The sequence below is a fragment of the Condylura cristata genome, unplaced genomic scaffold (genome assembly GCF_000260355.1).
Source record: "Condylura cristata isolate star-nosed mole 26May11 unplaced genomic scaffold, ConCri1.0 scaffold00030, whole genome shotgun sequence".
Lineage (NCBI taxonomy): Eukaryota > Metazoa > Chordata > Mammalia > Eulipotyphla > Talpidae > Condylura > Condylura cristata.
The window spans coordinates 860,294-876,424 of record NW_004567131.1 but is presented as its reverse complement, the minus strand read 5'-3'; the positions used below and the strand labels follow the sequence as shown (position 1 = coordinate 876,424).

The 16,131-nt window shown below is 46.8% G+C and overlaps 1 protein-coding gene across 2 annotated transcripts in view; it reads left to right on the top strand.

The window, feature by feature from the left end:
* Positions 1-16,131, top strand: part of SLC35F3 (solute carrier family 35, member F3) — a 352,675-nt gene that overhangs the window by 249,066 nt on the left and 87,478 nt on the right. The window contains exons 1-2 of one of the 2 annotated variants that reach the window (XM_012731433.1): positions 2,232-2,543; positions 14,358-14,682. In XM_012731433.1, the coding sequence (XP_012586887.1) occupies positions 2,468-2,543; positions 14,358-14,682 (401 nt within the window). In that variant the 5' untranslated portion in view covers positions 2,232-2,467. Of the gene's footprint in view, positions 1-2,231; positions 2,544-14,357; positions 14,683-16,131 lie in introns of those variants that run through there. The other variant, XM_004691127.2, reaches the window with a different exon arrangement.

The following is a 16,131-nucleotide window of genomic DNA, read 5'->3' as shown; positions in this document are numbered from 1 at the left end:
CAGAGGCTCAGGGGTGGTGAGAGGATTCACCAGAGACAGAGTGGGGAGCAGAACAGGCAGATCGATGAAGTTCACTGCTGAGGGGAGCAGCAGGCAGGGCAAGAGAGGTCTGCAGCACCTCTGGGGTGGGCGGGGAATCGAACTCATGCTGAAGTGGCTTTAGCGTCATAGTGTTGTGCTTTAACCCACTCCACAACCAGGGAGGGCTCGGCAAACATTTAACAATTACTGAGAAGTTAGAGACAGGAGTATTTCATATTTGTTTTCTATTTGTCTTTCATGCATCAATCTCTAAACATTTTTGAGCACTTTTCATGTTCCATAGAATGAGTAAGGACAAGCCAGTTGGAAGTGCTGAGGGAGATGTACACCAGCCTACTTAGGTCCTCCAGGAAGCTGTCAATGTCTCTCAATCACCCATGCCACTGGATGATCCAAAGTCATCTCATTCAAATGAGAGAAACAGGCTGTGGATTACTTAATCTGCCCCCCTCCCTCACCCCCCCCGCTGAATTGGACTGGCTCCATAGAATTCTTGCATTTTACATTTAGAAAAGAATATCACTGAAGTTATCAAGGCAGGAATTTAATTTTTTTAAACTCAAGACTTAAATCCCTCCGCAGCCAGTTACTCTCGCTAGGTTTAGAACATTTTATTAAAACTCTCAGCCTCAGTTTCTCCATGTATAAAATGAGGTAATGATCTTAGAGAACCTTGTGAGTTAATGGAATGATTTATGCAAATTACTTGACAAACTACTTGCTATGTGTAGAAAATATTCAAAAGTGGGTGTTATGTGATTTGTTTGGGTGTACGTTAAGTGTTTGAACTTGATGAAATAAAACATGAATTTGCATTGTAATTAAGAGGTCCTTTTTAATACATGAGCTTCTGCTGCTTGAAGCTTACTTGTTTGACTTCTACAAAAAGACCTAGTTAACTTTGTCACCTGGGGGTCTTGGGACAATTATGAGAAGCATGTAGTATAGAGGCTACCACTAGAGGGCTCTGCAGAGATCATAAAACCATTCCTAGGATACTGTGAAGAACAACCCAGAAAATGTCTGGCTTTCTGGAAACTCAGGGATATTTCTGCTAATCATGGCTACCCAAGGAAGAGTAGTACTTGATGAGCAACTTCTAGGAACCACTTCTGCCAGAGACCTGAGAGTGTGCAGATAGATGTCACCAGAAACAGCTGGTAGACTCCAGGTTGGGGAAGTTACGTGGTTCCAAAGTCTGCCTCTACACTCCACTCTAGTGAGACACCCACATGACAAGGTACTAAATAAAAAACTCACCTGAATCACCGTGCAAGTCTTCAGCTTCCCAGTGGAAGCTGGGACCAAAACTGATTGCTGAGCACGAGACTCTCCTTGGAGTTCTGGGGCTGCATCAGCCCTGTACCCCCTAGCTTCAGGGTTGAGGGCAAATCACGTCTAATGCACTGCCATGGGCTCAGTGTCCCTGGGGACTCAATGGCCTCTCCAGGATTGCCCCAGTCAGTGGTGCAATAGGTAGTCATTGCTTTTTAATAAGCATCATAAGTCAGTAGCTTACAGCCTGGCCTGGGTAGGAGCAGTGAGACCAGCACCTGCAGAGACAAATATGAGACCTGCTGCAGCAGCAAGAGCTTGGAAGCTAGACAGAAAGGAAGCTCCCTCTGCTCCCCTGGGGACTTGGCCACCTCCAGGGCACTGGGGCAGGAGCAGTAACGGCCACATGCTTTTGTTTACTGGTGGCTGCTTTGCTTTTTCTTGTGTCTGTTTCCCTTTTGTAGACTATTTTGGTCCCCCAAAATAAGCTATCCACAGTGGCTAGAAAAAAATGTACCCTAGACTCTCTGAAAGAAGTTCATGCAAGCTGTGGGAACCTCCGGCTTTAACTGCCTGTGAACCAACAGTTCAGTATTTTGACTTTGGAGAGTTGACATCTCCTTGTAAAGCCCTTCCTTTTTAAACCTGCGAAACACCGAGGCTAAGTTCTCAGTCTCTCTCCTCCCATTCACTGTGTCGTACTCAGAAGAGGCTGGGGAGCTGGCTAGCCCCGCCACCCTGCCCAGAGCCTGCGGCTCTGCTGGGTTGTGAGGGAGGGACCAGGCTGTGCGGGGCAGGGCGTCCCAGGGCGGGAGGCGGAGCAGGTGAGCCCGTGGGGTGGGAGTGGGGAGTGCACTTGTACGTGACGTTGGAGTTTGCAGCAACCTCCAGGCAGAAGGCTGTGCGCTCGTGTGTGGAGTAGCCGGCTGCGTGGCCAGGGAAGATGAGCTCCGAGGGGCCGCCGCGCCGCAGTGAGCCTTGAGGGGACCGTGCACCGCCAGCACTCCCGGGGCCCTAAGGCCTGAGCGGAGGGAGGCTGAGAGCCCTTTGAACTCCTCCACCAAGGAGGCTCCCGGGACCGAGCGGTGCTTCAGCCGGCCCCAGGATGTAGGCGATCCGAGGCTGCGCTCCTGCAGGCGGACGGCTCACCATGAAGAAGCACTCGGCCCGGGTGGCCCCGCTCAGCGCCTGCAACAGTCCGGTCCTTACCCTCACCAAAGTGGAAGGTAATGGCCGGGGTGGGGAGGGGACTGCCTGACGGGATCCCAGCAGCCAGGATTCCAGCATCCAGGCGGGGGTTGCTACCCTGCTGCTACATGAGGCTGCCTGGCTGTGGGTGCTGCCTGCTCCCCAGGAGCTTGCCTGCAGTGCAGCGCCACTCTGCCTGTGAGGGGGTGGCAGCTGGGCAGCTGTCTGGCTGCACTGAGCTGCTGTGGGGTGGAAAAGCAGCCCCTGGGTCCTGGCGCAGCTATCAGCAGCAGCAGCAACCTGGGCTCTTCCCTGCCCATCTTGAGGCACTTGCCAGTTGATAGACCTTAAGCAGTGCCCCCCTCCTGCCCCCCATACCTACACACTGAGTCCCCTGGATTTGAAGCATCCTTCCCCACAACCCCTACCCTCAGCCAGACCATAGGTGTTGCTCTGCTGGTAAAGGCAGCTACCTGCTAGTTCTCCCCCCTGAAGCCCCCCAGGAAGTGACTGTCCAGCTCTGTGGCAACTGGCAGGGCCAGCAGGTAAAAAGCCATCACCACCACCAGCCTGTAAACATGTCCTTCCACCCCCCCAACCCCCACTCAGAGTATGTGAGGCAGAGACCAAGAGAAAGAGCCCACCAGTGTCCCTGAAGAGCTATGCCTCACTCAGAACAGCTGTCATTCTGCTTTCTGTATGGGGGTAGGGGGAGCCGAGAGCCCAGTCTCAGTCCTTATCTCCTCCCAGCAGTCAGAGGTAGAATGACAGTCTCCAGTCTCCCTGGAGCTGGCCAAGTTGGTCAGCTTCCCCAGGGAGGGAAGCAGTCCCCTTCCATTCTAGGCCCTCACTTTGCTTGTACTGGGGCCCCTCAGCTCAAGGAGTGTGAGAGGTGCCTGGGGTCTCAGAGAGCGAAGTCTCAGCTGTGCACCAAGGATACTAGCCTGGAGCCAGGACCTCTAGAGGATGGTTCCAAGGACCCCTTAGGCCCTGGAAGTTGGTGTTTGTTACAGCGAAACTGAGAACCAATGAGAGCACTGCAGAGTGCTTGTGTGTGCCACACTCAGCCCATGCACAGCCTACCATTGGCCAACCCGGTGCCATCACCCTCTTCTACAGAGGAGGACTAGTGAGGCCCAGAAAGGTGGATCAACTTATCCAAGACCTGCTGCTTATGACAGGTGATGAAGGAATAGAATTCTGGGCTGTCTGATGCAAACACAGGCCTTTTTCTTTCTTTTCTTTAAGAAAACGAAAGAAAAAACAGGCTTTTCAGAACACCATTTTTAGGGCAATTCATCAATATCTATCAAAAATGCTAGGTGTGCATGCCCTTAGACTCAACAATTATAAACCTAGGAATTTTGCCTGTAGGCATGTCTCACACTCCTATGCATGGACTGGTGTGCAAGGGTAGTCACTCCAGTGTTTCCAGTGGCAAAAGATTAAGAGGGGAAATCTCTTTTCATTATTTGGGGATAGAACAATAAAGTCATGAACTCCTGCAACTCTACCTCTACTTAAAAGAATGAGGTAAATACGCTTGTGCTAACCTGCATCTTACCTGTGTCTCATTTGTGTAGCTGTCTCACCCCAGTCTTAGACTTACCCTCTTTCCCACACCTGAACTCCAATCTGAAAGATGGGGAGGGAAAGATTGGGTATTTGTCTCAAGGAAACTGGACACTGCTCATTTCTGGGGTCCACATGAAAATTTACCCATTTCCCCACCCCTCAACCTTCTAAGTAAGGTAGGGTGGCTCCCCTGCAGTCCCCAGCCCCCAGCCCACCTGGGACTGGACATGCCCCACCTGCATGGAGGTCGGGCTGGACCTGCCTGATGAGACCATCCAGGGTGGGTGCTGTGACCTCAGAAGCGCTGCAGGAGGCAGAGGCATGCCACTCTCCTCCAGCCAGGCCTGGGATTGCCTTCAGGGGATGAAAACGGGTATACTTCCTTCCCATTCCATTAGGGCTAGTGGCTGGTGAACTCTACTACTTCTGCTCCCCCAGATGACTTTAGGAACCCTGGGCTTGCTTTTTTAACCAACCTTGCATATAAGTGCCTATGGGCAATGGAGGTGTGTATTAAACTGAGGATGAGACAGTTGGGAGTCGAGACTCTCTCCCCTGTACTCTCTCCCCTGATGGAGATAAAACATAAATGTACTTTCCTCAACTAGAGATGGAAGTAACCATCTACCTCAACTGGCGGGGAATGCAGTGGGCTGTAGGGTAGTTAGCAATACCTAGTGCATGTCTAGCACATAGTAGATGCTTAATAAATGTCTGGCAGTCTTCCAGTCAGACTGTCTTGCACCTCCAGCAAAACTTTGTGCTCTCAGAATATATGTGTGGGGACATATCTAGAAGCATCTGCAGAGTTCAGTGATAGCTAGAAAACATCTAATTCCCTTTTCCTGAACAATACCTACATATCAACAAGAGTCTGCAGGTCAGAAAAACCTATCCTTGGGTTTACATATAGCTCTGTTCCATCTTTTTGTCCTTGGTATTCTTGTTTACTTTGGCTTCCAGTCTATATTTTTTAAACCATTTTCATCTTGTGTTCTTGTTTTGGAAGTCTGAATCACTGTTTTTCCTTGGACACATGGGCCAAGGTAATCCTTACACTATGGCTCCTGTGTTGATGGCAGACAGGCTACAGGGACAGAACACAGCCAGCGATGGCTATTTATTAGTTTGTGGAAGATGTCCTCTAAGGAGAGGAAAGAAGGAATCAGCATATGGCACATATAAAACCCAAACAGAAAATGCAGTGCTTGGTTGAACACAGATACAGATGGACAAGATGACTTTATTTCTCAGCAAATATTTCACCCAAGCCTACTGTGCCCTTTTGTCTGGAAAGGCAGGAAAGCAAGAAATTAATTTATTGAGGCCTCATTGACTTCTGGGCTGGAGTCTATACAACTGAAGTGGGAGAACTCATCACAGAAGTGAGGGAGGCTGTTTGAGGCAGTGGGAATGGCGTATGTGCAGAGTTGGCTAAGAAGCACGAGAATGTAGCCAGGCCGTGGATAGAAGTTGAGGCATGAAAAGTGGTTTTCAGCCAGGTTGATGGTGTCTGTCCTATCTGTCAGCATATCTTGTTTCATATTCTTATCCTGGCATTCCAATCATACACGCCGAATATTAGTCAGTCATGTCTTTAGCAGAATACTAGGACTATCAATATTTACCACCAGCTAAGTCACATTGCACATAGTAACATTCAGTAGGGATTAGTAGTTGAGCAATTCCTGCAAGAAGCCCATGGCCTTAGAATTGTGGAAAGAGTAAGGGCTCTGGAGTTACAAGGACTGAGTCAGGTGCACTCTCAAGCTGAACAAACTAGCTTTAGCACATGATGAATGCTCCCTGGGAATGAGTTTTCTCATACAGAAATATGCTCCCGAGAATAATAATTTTGCTAATGAACCCAATACATTACAAGTACTTTGTCTGAAAATTGCTATATCATCTCTATTCTCAAGTGAAAGGTAAATGTTGTCACCACAACTTACAGATGAGAAAACTGAGGCTCACAGAAATCATTAGGATCATACAGAAGCAAGCCCTCACACCTGTATCTGTCTGCCTCCAAAATGTTGCAAGTCATTGCACAGCTGCTTCATTAGTTCCACTTAATGAATTAGTTGCACTTAAGGTAGAGAGGATCAGGGATGAGTAAACATTTGCACTCTCAAACTCACACCCAAAGGGACTGAGACTTGGATTCCCCTGTGGCTCATGGGTCCCCTGCTGCTGATGTTCTCCCTGAAGCCTCTGCTCCAGGACAGTTGGCCTGTCTCAGCCGCCCCCTGAGGGCAGCTTGCTACTTGCTTCTACTAGTGGGATGAGACTATCAGGGATGCTCCGTTGTATGTATGGAGATCAGCCCTATAGGCCCAATCTGAGAGAAGTCCTGATGCACATCACCAAAGGGTCCCACACCTCAACATCTTGCCTAAGTTTGAAACCTCAATGACAAGTGACCCGTGTGTTTATCAAAAATGTTACCTAATAGATCTATAAGAATGAACAGAAGTTACTGGGGATGCTAAGAGGAATGAAATGAAATCCCTGACTCCATATCTAATTCTTGACTGAACAGAGCTTTCAAGCAATGAAAAATACAACAAATAACAATTGCACATTGAAAGGTAATTCTTAAATTCTAGGGAAGGAGTAGAAAATGGTGTTTAGCAGAGGGTCAGCCCACTTCTGGCAGGGACACAGATGGACCCCAGACAGCCCTGTTTACCACTGTTATCCCTATTTTGCCAAAATGACACAATCAAATAAGTCACTGCTTCCTACTGGGCTTGGATGTGGTCAGCATTCTCATCACCAAACTCCATGTGGTGACCACACATCTCTAAGCACTGTTTCAGGGAACACAACCTTGGGCCTGGTTGGAGAGGACCTCGGACCTCTGCCCTCTGCCATCGCAGGGGAGGTAGGAACCCCACAGACAAGCCTGCAGAGTTGGAAGAGAACCATGAGTGGATCAGCTGGGGGCTAAGTGGTCAACAGGGGGCTGGAACTGAGGCCATCTAAGGAAGTGGGCTGAGAAGGACTTAGTGCTGGCAAACTCACAGGCTTCCAGCAGGCTGAGCTCAGGAGACAAGGGGTTGACCCGGACAGGAGGGTGGAGCCACAGGAGAGAAAGGCACCACTGAAGTCTGAGAAAAGAGTCTTGTAGGTGTTAAAATGGACTTCAAGACCCTGTTATCAAATATATTTTTAATAAAGGAATTAGAATAGAACCCCAAATACCACCATGTAGCACGAACCATAAGAAATGGGCTTGACCTGTGACATCTGCCTCAGGTGTGGCTGTGTATGTATGCGCACAGGCTTCTGCACGCATGCACTCTGAAGGTCACTGTGGAGTATGAAGGACACTACTGTCACGAGTAGAGACAGCAGCCATGTTGGGAAGTGATTGAAGCAGCCTGAGCTAATGGTAACCTGTATAGCATTTGCTCCCTGCTTGCCGTGTGCCGTGAGCCTTGACCTGACTGCTTCATTTGTCCTCAAACATCCCTGTACAGGTGAAGCAGCAGCACAGGGCATTTAATACCTGGGCCAGCTGCCCCATGGTATGCCGATCTCCCCAACACTGTGCCACCCACACAGAATGAGACAGGCCAGAGGAGGAACTCACAGGTCATGGAGAGAGCTGCAAGTAAAGGGAGCCATCCAACTGACTCAAGGCTCAGGGACACATTGGATGAGCAATGACCCCGTGGGAAGGAACAGGCATGCCAGAGGCCTGGTGGGTGCACACTCGTGGAGTTAGGAGCAGGGAAGAGACATCTGGCTGGACCAGAGAACGCTAGTTACATGGCATCAGGAAGCACCGGAAAGGAAAACTAAGTGGAATAGGGCATTAAAAACAGCCAGAGAGATGGTTTTGTGGGGAAAAAAAATTAAGTGCTTCCTGGCCTGCAAGCCAGATAAGCATGGTGAGGAAGGACAGTTGCAGGACACTGGTAAAGTGTTGACAGTGAGAGGTAAGGTGCTATGCTGGTTCAAGACAAAAGGGAGAGACCTCGCTAAGCTGCAGGAAAGAGGCTGGTTCCAGACAGTTCCGAGGTTGCTTCAAGAAAGGCGGCTGAGGCAGCAGTGCCTGGCCAGGAGGAAAGCAGGAGGCATGAGAAGGGTGTTCTTAACCTTGAAAAGGAAAAGCAGAAACCCAGATGGGCAAGGATAGAACACTCGGGGTGGGGGGGAGGCAGTGTTGAGGGGGAGGAGCCAAGGACTCCTGTGGGGGTGACCTTGATAACAAGGAAGTGAACTCCTCAGCCCACAGAGATAGATGGGGACTGAAGGCCTGCAGATGTGGGAAAGGGTTCAGAATGGCTTAGTGGGAGAGCTGAGAAGAGAGAGAATTCTTAAAAGCCTTTTTGGCGAGTGATACATTTTCACTGGTTAAGATGTCTTGTAACTGAGGGAAGCATGTACGCGGAGGAACACTGCTGAGGGTGAGTACTCCATTTCTACTTCCTGCCCCCACCCCATAGCTAATTAATCAGACATGTCACCTCACTTCTTGGAGCTTGGATGGATTTCCTGAAAAGAAAATTAGGCTGTCCTTCCATCTGCTCTTTCAGCAGATCTCTTCAGCTGAGGCCTGCTGAGTCTAAGTAACTTATCCATGATCAAGTCGCTGGTGAATGTGTTTAGAAGCCCCACGAGCTCGAGTCAGTAGCTGAGACACTGGCACCTGTGACACATAAGAAAGGTGGCCTGGGGTGTAAGCTGTGGCCATGCAAAGGCACCTACCTTCTGGCATGGCATTTGCTATTTAAGCTGGGGAAGGAAAGACAAGCTGTGTGAGTACAACCTGCTCCGTGTGGCTTTAGCAACAAGAAATCATGAGGCTTGAGACAAGGCTGGTTCAAAAAGGCTGTACAAATGCCTCTGAGAAGCTATGCAACTCCCAGATATGGCCTGGGACTGAAGCAGCTTTTTCCATAGGGAAGGTTCACTGCGGGGGAATAGCTCAGCCACCTCACCCTCAGCTGGTGCAGACGGCTTGCTTCTGGGGTAACAGGGAAAGTCTAGGAGGCATTCGACACCCTAAGGCCGACGCTACACTGTCCTCTAACCCGGCAAGCTGTACTGCCTTATAGATACGATACCTGTAGCTGTTGAAAACTGGCAGTATAGTTTATTGCACAAGACATTTGAAGACTGCTTTCTAGCTGGCTGTGTGAGGTAAATGTTGCCCTGCTCTCCCCTTGAGGAGGAGGCTGCAGCTCAGGGCTTCCATCCCACAAATACTGTCCTGTGGAGAAAGCCTGACTCTTCTGTGAGCTCTAAGAGCTGAATTCCCAGCCACTAAAAGTTGGAGCCCCTGTGCAAGGAGAAAACATCAGAAATGAGCAGTGAGTGCGTGCAGGTTATCAGCACCAAAATCTCACTGTCTGCAACTGGGAAGCTCCTGCTGTGTCGAGACGTGTTCTCAAGCCATGGAAATGTTTTTGGCTTTTGGGAATTCAGTTATTTATGTGAAAGAATTCAAAGCCATGTCTTAGAAAACAGTGGGACTCCAGGAGGCTGTTCAGGCCATCACTGGTAGGACAGTTGGATTAAAACTGATCCTCACCAGCTCAAACTTCCTCTTGAAACAAGGTCCTTGCTCCCCTCCCAAAGCAGACATCCATTTTTTTCCTTCCCCCAAGGCACAAACAGCATTAGTTAAGGCTTATCCACTTCAAATCATCTTTTCACAGGCATGTTTGCCTTAGGCCGCATGCATTCCAGGATTGCCTCAAACCCACGGTATCAGGTGGTGCTATCTGTGCTTAGAACTTCTGAAGAAATGGGGAGTGGGGTAGAAATGACAGCATGGAAGTTCTGTTCAGTTCACTGAGATGGGAGTAAGCCAGACTAGGCCTGCTTCAGGGGGATGAGGGAGCAGCCTCACACAGCCCTGCTCTCTTCACAAAAGGACAGTCATGGTCACCTCCCAATTCTGCGTCTACACCAGGGATATCATTCTGGTTTTTTTTTTTTTAATTTATTTATTTTATTCATATAGAACTGAGGTACAGGCCAGAGATGCAGAGGGTGAGAGGATTCACCAGAGACAGATCAGAGAGCAGAACAGACAAATCGACGAAGTACACTGCTGAAGGGGTCAGGAGAGGTCTGCTCGCCATGTGGTCACCTCCGACAGGCTGGAATGGAACTCATGAGGAAGTGGCTTAAGCTTCTTAGTGCTGTGCTTCAACCCCCTGCGCCACGAGGGAGGGCCCTCATTCTGGTTTTAGAAGTGACTTTTTATCTATCACACTTTCTACTTTCTATATACTGCCTCCAGGAATCACTTTCCAGCAAAGGCTCAAGCAATTCATGGGGGTAAACAAATAGAGGCTAGTATCTAATTTCTAACCTAGTGATCCAGGGCAGTTATTTCTCCTAAGAGGTTACCAGTTCATTACCACATGCTCTGGTTTGGTGTTCACACCTTCCCAAAGCAAAACACACTCTCCACTTAGGGCCCATTTATCCTTAGGAGATACCTTCAGACAATGTTCACTGAAAATTCTCCACAGATGGCACAGATTCACAGTTGAGTGAATGATTTTCCATCATTTTTGTTTATCACAGAAATGACTTTCACTACATAAGCATAGAAAGCACCCAGTTCATTTTCTTAGGCGAGAACAGTGGACATCTCATGAGATGAAAGACAGTCCTCACATCAGAATGAGTTGGCAGCTAAGTAGACCAGACCTCCAACTCATCCTTTATGACCTAGTTTCCTTCTGTTGAGCAGGCATGGCCTCTGCATACTGCTTTTCTTCACAGAACAGTGGGAATATCTTGTCTCCTCTAGGGAGTTGTAAGCATCCAGTGTGATTTTGTAGGTGATAGAACTAGCCATGGTGGAGAGTTCAGGATGGGAGCTGGCACAGACTATGGCCTGGAGAGCTGTAACCAAGCCTGTCTGAAGGGATACTCCTCCTGCACACATGCAATTTCCCCAGATGCTCAAAGAAGCAACTTCTGCAACACAACAGGGAAGAACCCCTCTGTCTCCCAGAACTTCGGAATATTCATAACCAGAACAGAGCATTTGGAGGTGCCACTGGCAAAGGAGGATGTTTGACTCCACAGTTAGCGCCTATTAGCACAACATGGGGCCAGACTGTAATCTACCTTGCTTTGCCTCCAGAACTAAATCACAAGGTTAGACTGAAGATACAAGATCATAATACATCAAAGGGTTTGTTGGAGAATGAGGGTGACATAATGTATTTCCAGTCATGCAGTCATGGTCAAGGGAGCTGGAACAGGCTAATTCAGGTTCATTTCCCTTTTGGGTTACCTGTTCTGCCTTTTTCAGCTGTATTAGAAGAGCAAACAAAGGAATTTCAATTTGCAGTTTAGGAGGGAAGGGAAAATAAACAAGTTGCCTGTACTAGAAGATTTGAGAAGCTTTTCAGAAGGATGCTGACTCTTAAATCCTCTCTGAAACCTGAGCCTAAGTCGGATAGTTCACTGTGTAGTTCATAACCCTGAGAAAGGCGTGTAGTATGGAGTACACTTGTTGCATTTCAAATAGTGGAGAATAAATGTCTGTTAACCCCATTATTCCATCACTCCATTTCTTCTTGAATTTTGTTTCTGCTGGCCATTTAGGCAAGTACTTCCTAATTAAAGAGGGGCCAGCATCTGAATTTACTCCATTCCCTTCTCCCAGCCTACATGAATGTCATGCGTGCTGCAATGTCTGACTGAAACAAGCTTGGGCATTGCTGGGGGGCAAAGGAGCAGTAACTTTCAGTTCTCACCATTTTCCTGCATTGCCCCTCAGCAGGCCTTGTGTATTCCCCTGACCTTGAACTTGGCCCCCGTTTTTCCCCTCAGGACCTTTCTCTTCAAGGACCAAGGCAAACCACTATTTTCTGACTCTTTTCACTATAACAGCCTGTACTGGTTGTACTCTCTTCAGAATTCCCTTTATTATCAAAATATCTCCATTTTTTGCACATGATTGCGTTTATAATTCTTCCATGGATTCAGTTTTCACTCCCAGATTGACTATATTCCTGAACAGTAATTTTATACTTACTGACAGCCCAAAGTTCTTGGCTCAAGATAGAGGCTTTCTGGTAATTTCCTAGTTGATTAAAAAGTTCCTAGTGTAGTTCATACTGTACAGATCCTGTGTGGTTTGTGAAGTCCATGCTGTTGTGCATTAAGTTAAATGCTGGGTGCAGTACCTCATGATCTCAATTTTGCTGTTTGTGTGTGGTACAAAGACATGAAAGTCTGGGGAGAATTCAGCCACATGTCCATCACGATCTGTGTAGTAAGGTTAGTATAAATTGCTTTTCACTGATGACATTCCAGAATTTATGTAAAGTGCTTATAAAGAATATTTTTAGTTTATATGAGTAGCTCTGGTTTAACAAAAAAAAACTAGGAATGACTGAAGTAATGAAACTGGTAAGTTTATAAATGGCTCAATACAGAGAAAAGATGACAGTGACTAACATTTGGATGTCTATGGCTCTTCCTGGGTCATATCCCAGGAATCCCACTGTTCCCAAAGTGTATTCTAAGGAACACCCATACTACCATAGGTGATATTTAAATAATATGGAAGGAGGCATGCATGCTATAGCTGCCTTTTGGAAATTCACACTGTCCATTGGAAATTTACAATTAACATTTCTACCACAAAGGAATCTGTGTCTGATCAACCAGAGTTTTCTACACTTTTCTGAACATCCTGTGTCTGCTAAACTGTGGGCATTCTACTATGAAAACATTCTATCTTTAAATAATATAGATTGTTTTGAATCTATTTTGCTTTTATATTGATGTCGCCTTAGTTAAATGATCCAAAGAGATAATAAGTTAGAGAATAACTCCTTTTATCCAAAGCAATAGAAACAATTTACCAATATGATTTGGTGATTTTCTTTGATTGTAACAACTACCAGTATCTATCATCACTTAATTATTTGTTTTAAAACTTGGACATAATGGGGAAGTAAATGAAAAAACATCTTGTGAGTCCAGATTTATCCAACCACCTCTGGAGTCCAGATTTATCCAACCACCTCTGGAAACCATTCTTAAGTGGAAAGTTAGCTTGTGGAACGTGGTTTTTTTGTTTGTTTTTCCATTTCCACAACTTGTGTATGTGTGTGTTTTGTTTTTGTTTTTTGACAATGATGCTGATAGTTGAGAAATCTCTCTAACCTACTCCTCCCCTCCCCCAAGCACTGTTTGAAAACTGTTCCACTAATGAAAGGTTGTAGAGGCTAACCTAAAATGTCAGTAATCTCTATAAAGTGAAAAGCACATGTTTTCACCTGCAATTGAATTTGCATTACACTGTCAGCATTCATTGGGAAAGAAGTCACAGTGGCCTGGCAGGAGGATAGAACTCAATGGGCTGGCACTCTGCTGTGCTTTCACTTCTGCTACTCCCCACCCTGCAGCTCAGGCCAGAAACAGATAACTTGTTTGAATACAGGTAGAGGGGCGAGCATTTGTTTTTCAAGGATTTTTCACCTACAATCTATACACATGTGAAAAATTTAAGAGGAAGAGGGAGATTAAATATCAATAAAGCAGGTAATAAAGCACAATATCGATGGTGTCAAGCAGGATTTGGGCCAGTAAAAGGCATTATCTTTCCTTAACTAGCCATGTAAGATGTGGGATTATCTTAAGCTAAAGTAGAGATAGCCAGGGTTAATATTTAATGATAGGATTAGCTGACTTTTGTATAATTGGCTACCCAAGTCAGGATTTTGCTTCAAACCAAGTTTTGTATGTCATACTTTCTGAAACAATTAATGTTAATAAAGCTATTTAAATCACTATTCAGTTTAAACAAAATATAGTATGTTTGACCCCAATATCTTTATTCATTTCCTTAGACATATATATATCCCTATAGTAGCGATGACCTCTTTGCACTCCACATTCGGCTAAGTGCCAGCTGCACATATAAAAGGCCAACTATGCTGTCTGCTAGTAATTAACATTCATTCATGGTTACACCCAATGAAAGTTTCAGCTCTGTTTAAATTTCCAGTTGATTCGTTTTATGATTGTGTGTGTAAAACAGTGAAAATAACACCGATTGCACCTAAGTCACTGGGCTCTAGAATGGCGTGTCTGAACCCATTCGAAGATACCAAAGGAAATATTTACCTAAGTTCAAGTTTACAAAGCTGCCTCTATATCCCCATGTCCCTATCCCTCATTCCCCAGGCTGGGTAGCCATGACAACAGGCCTAGGGCTGGCTGCCTCCTGCAGGGCAGTGAAGTCTGGAGCCCTGATTAAACATGCCCTTCTCTTCCCCCAGGGGAGGAGCGCCCCCGGGAATCCCCAGGCCCAGCGGAGGCCCAGGCACCGGCTGGGGTGGAGGCCGGTGGGAGAACAAGCCACCACTGCTGGAGATGCTCCCAGGTGCAGCTCAAGAAGATTTTCTGGGGTGTGGCCGTGGTGCTGTGCGTGTGTTCCTCCTGGGCAGGCTCCACACAGCTTGCCAAGCTGACCTTCAGGAAGTTTGATGCTCCCTTCACCCTGACGTGGTTTGCCACCAACTGGAACTTTCTATTCTTCCCGTTGTACTACGTTGGTCACGTGTGCAAGTCTGCAGAGAAGCAGTCTGTGAAGCAAAGATTCAGGTAGGTAGCCACCTCTGGTTGGCTGCATCCTGCCTGGGGCTGTTTTCTTTGGCATTGGAGCTGATACGCAGCCCTGGTGGGTAGGGTGGTGAGAAGTCAGTGTCTCTTGCCATTTCAGTGGAGCTAGGACCGGAGTTCTCTCTCACCTCAGGGTGTTAAACACGTGTTTCTACCTGCTCCAACCCTGCAGGTCTAGGAAATCCTTTAATATGAAACAGAAGGAAGTGTCTCCCAGAGATGTCCATGGGGTGGTCCCCAGAACTTAAAAATGGGAGAAGTCTAGCGCTGTACCCTTCCTCAGGCTGGAGCGAGGAATGTGACTCTGGAGACAGGTGACGTGGCTGAGCTTCCTGGGTAGAGATATTCACTGAAAAGACTTGACGCTTCATTCCCTGTCAACCTACAGATGTTCTCTGTCAGTCATGTGATTACATGGGTCTGCTGTGTGGCAGCATGGCTGTCAAAATCAAAGAAGAGTCTGAGCTTTGCTGGTTAGTTTCCCTGTGGAGTCCATCAGAATGATATTCCTTTCCAGAAAAGGCCAGAAGCCCTGACCCCAACATTCTACTTCAGTATACGGCAGGACTCCCCATCAGACTCAGGACTCAGATTGTCAGTCTTGTTTCTGGGTCCTCATCTATGTCAATTCCTGGACCTCAGGGCTGCCAAAGAGGACACCTCAGTGGGCTGTCAGGGATATACCACTGGCTTCAATCAGGTCTACTCAAGATAGAATGTTGGTGAAGCTGACCAAGCAGTGGACATTTTATTTTGGGCCAGTATATAGGGAAAAACTTGAAAGTTGAAGGCTTTTCACTCTCTCCTCAATGGCTTGGAGGTGTGAAGCACCTCTTCTGGTTTCCTGCAACCATACAACCTCATGAACTCTATCAAAGGACTTCCCCTAAAAGGCTGTTCTAAGCATGTATTCTAGATCTGACCACCACGTACATATATTCAACACAAGACTGCCCTTGCTGGTCAGTTGTGTTGAAAACAACACAGAAGAAGCCAGGTGGCTAAAAATTACAGGTTAGGAAGAGAAAATGAAAGTTCATTAGAAAATTAAACACAAAATACATCAATACCTTGATTTCAACTTATTGTCTTCCTATAAAAGGTGTTTGGGTAGAGCCAGGTGGTGATTCCCTTGTCAACTGGAGGAAAATGGCAGGCAGGGCAATGCTAACTTGATTAGTGAAGTCAGTTCAAACTTGGCCCAATTTCTTATGAAGCTTAGCTCTGCCTCTTTAAAAACCAAAAAACCAAAAAAAAAAAAAAAAAAAAAAAAAAAAAAAAAAAAAAAAAACATGCAATCAAACAAACCCCAGAAGCTGAGTAAGGTTAAGCTGAAAACTCTGTTACTAGGTAGATTGCTAATTTCCCAGTACTTGGATCTGACATTAAGCCAGGTACAACGTTGGAAGGATGAAATTCTCAACAAATGGA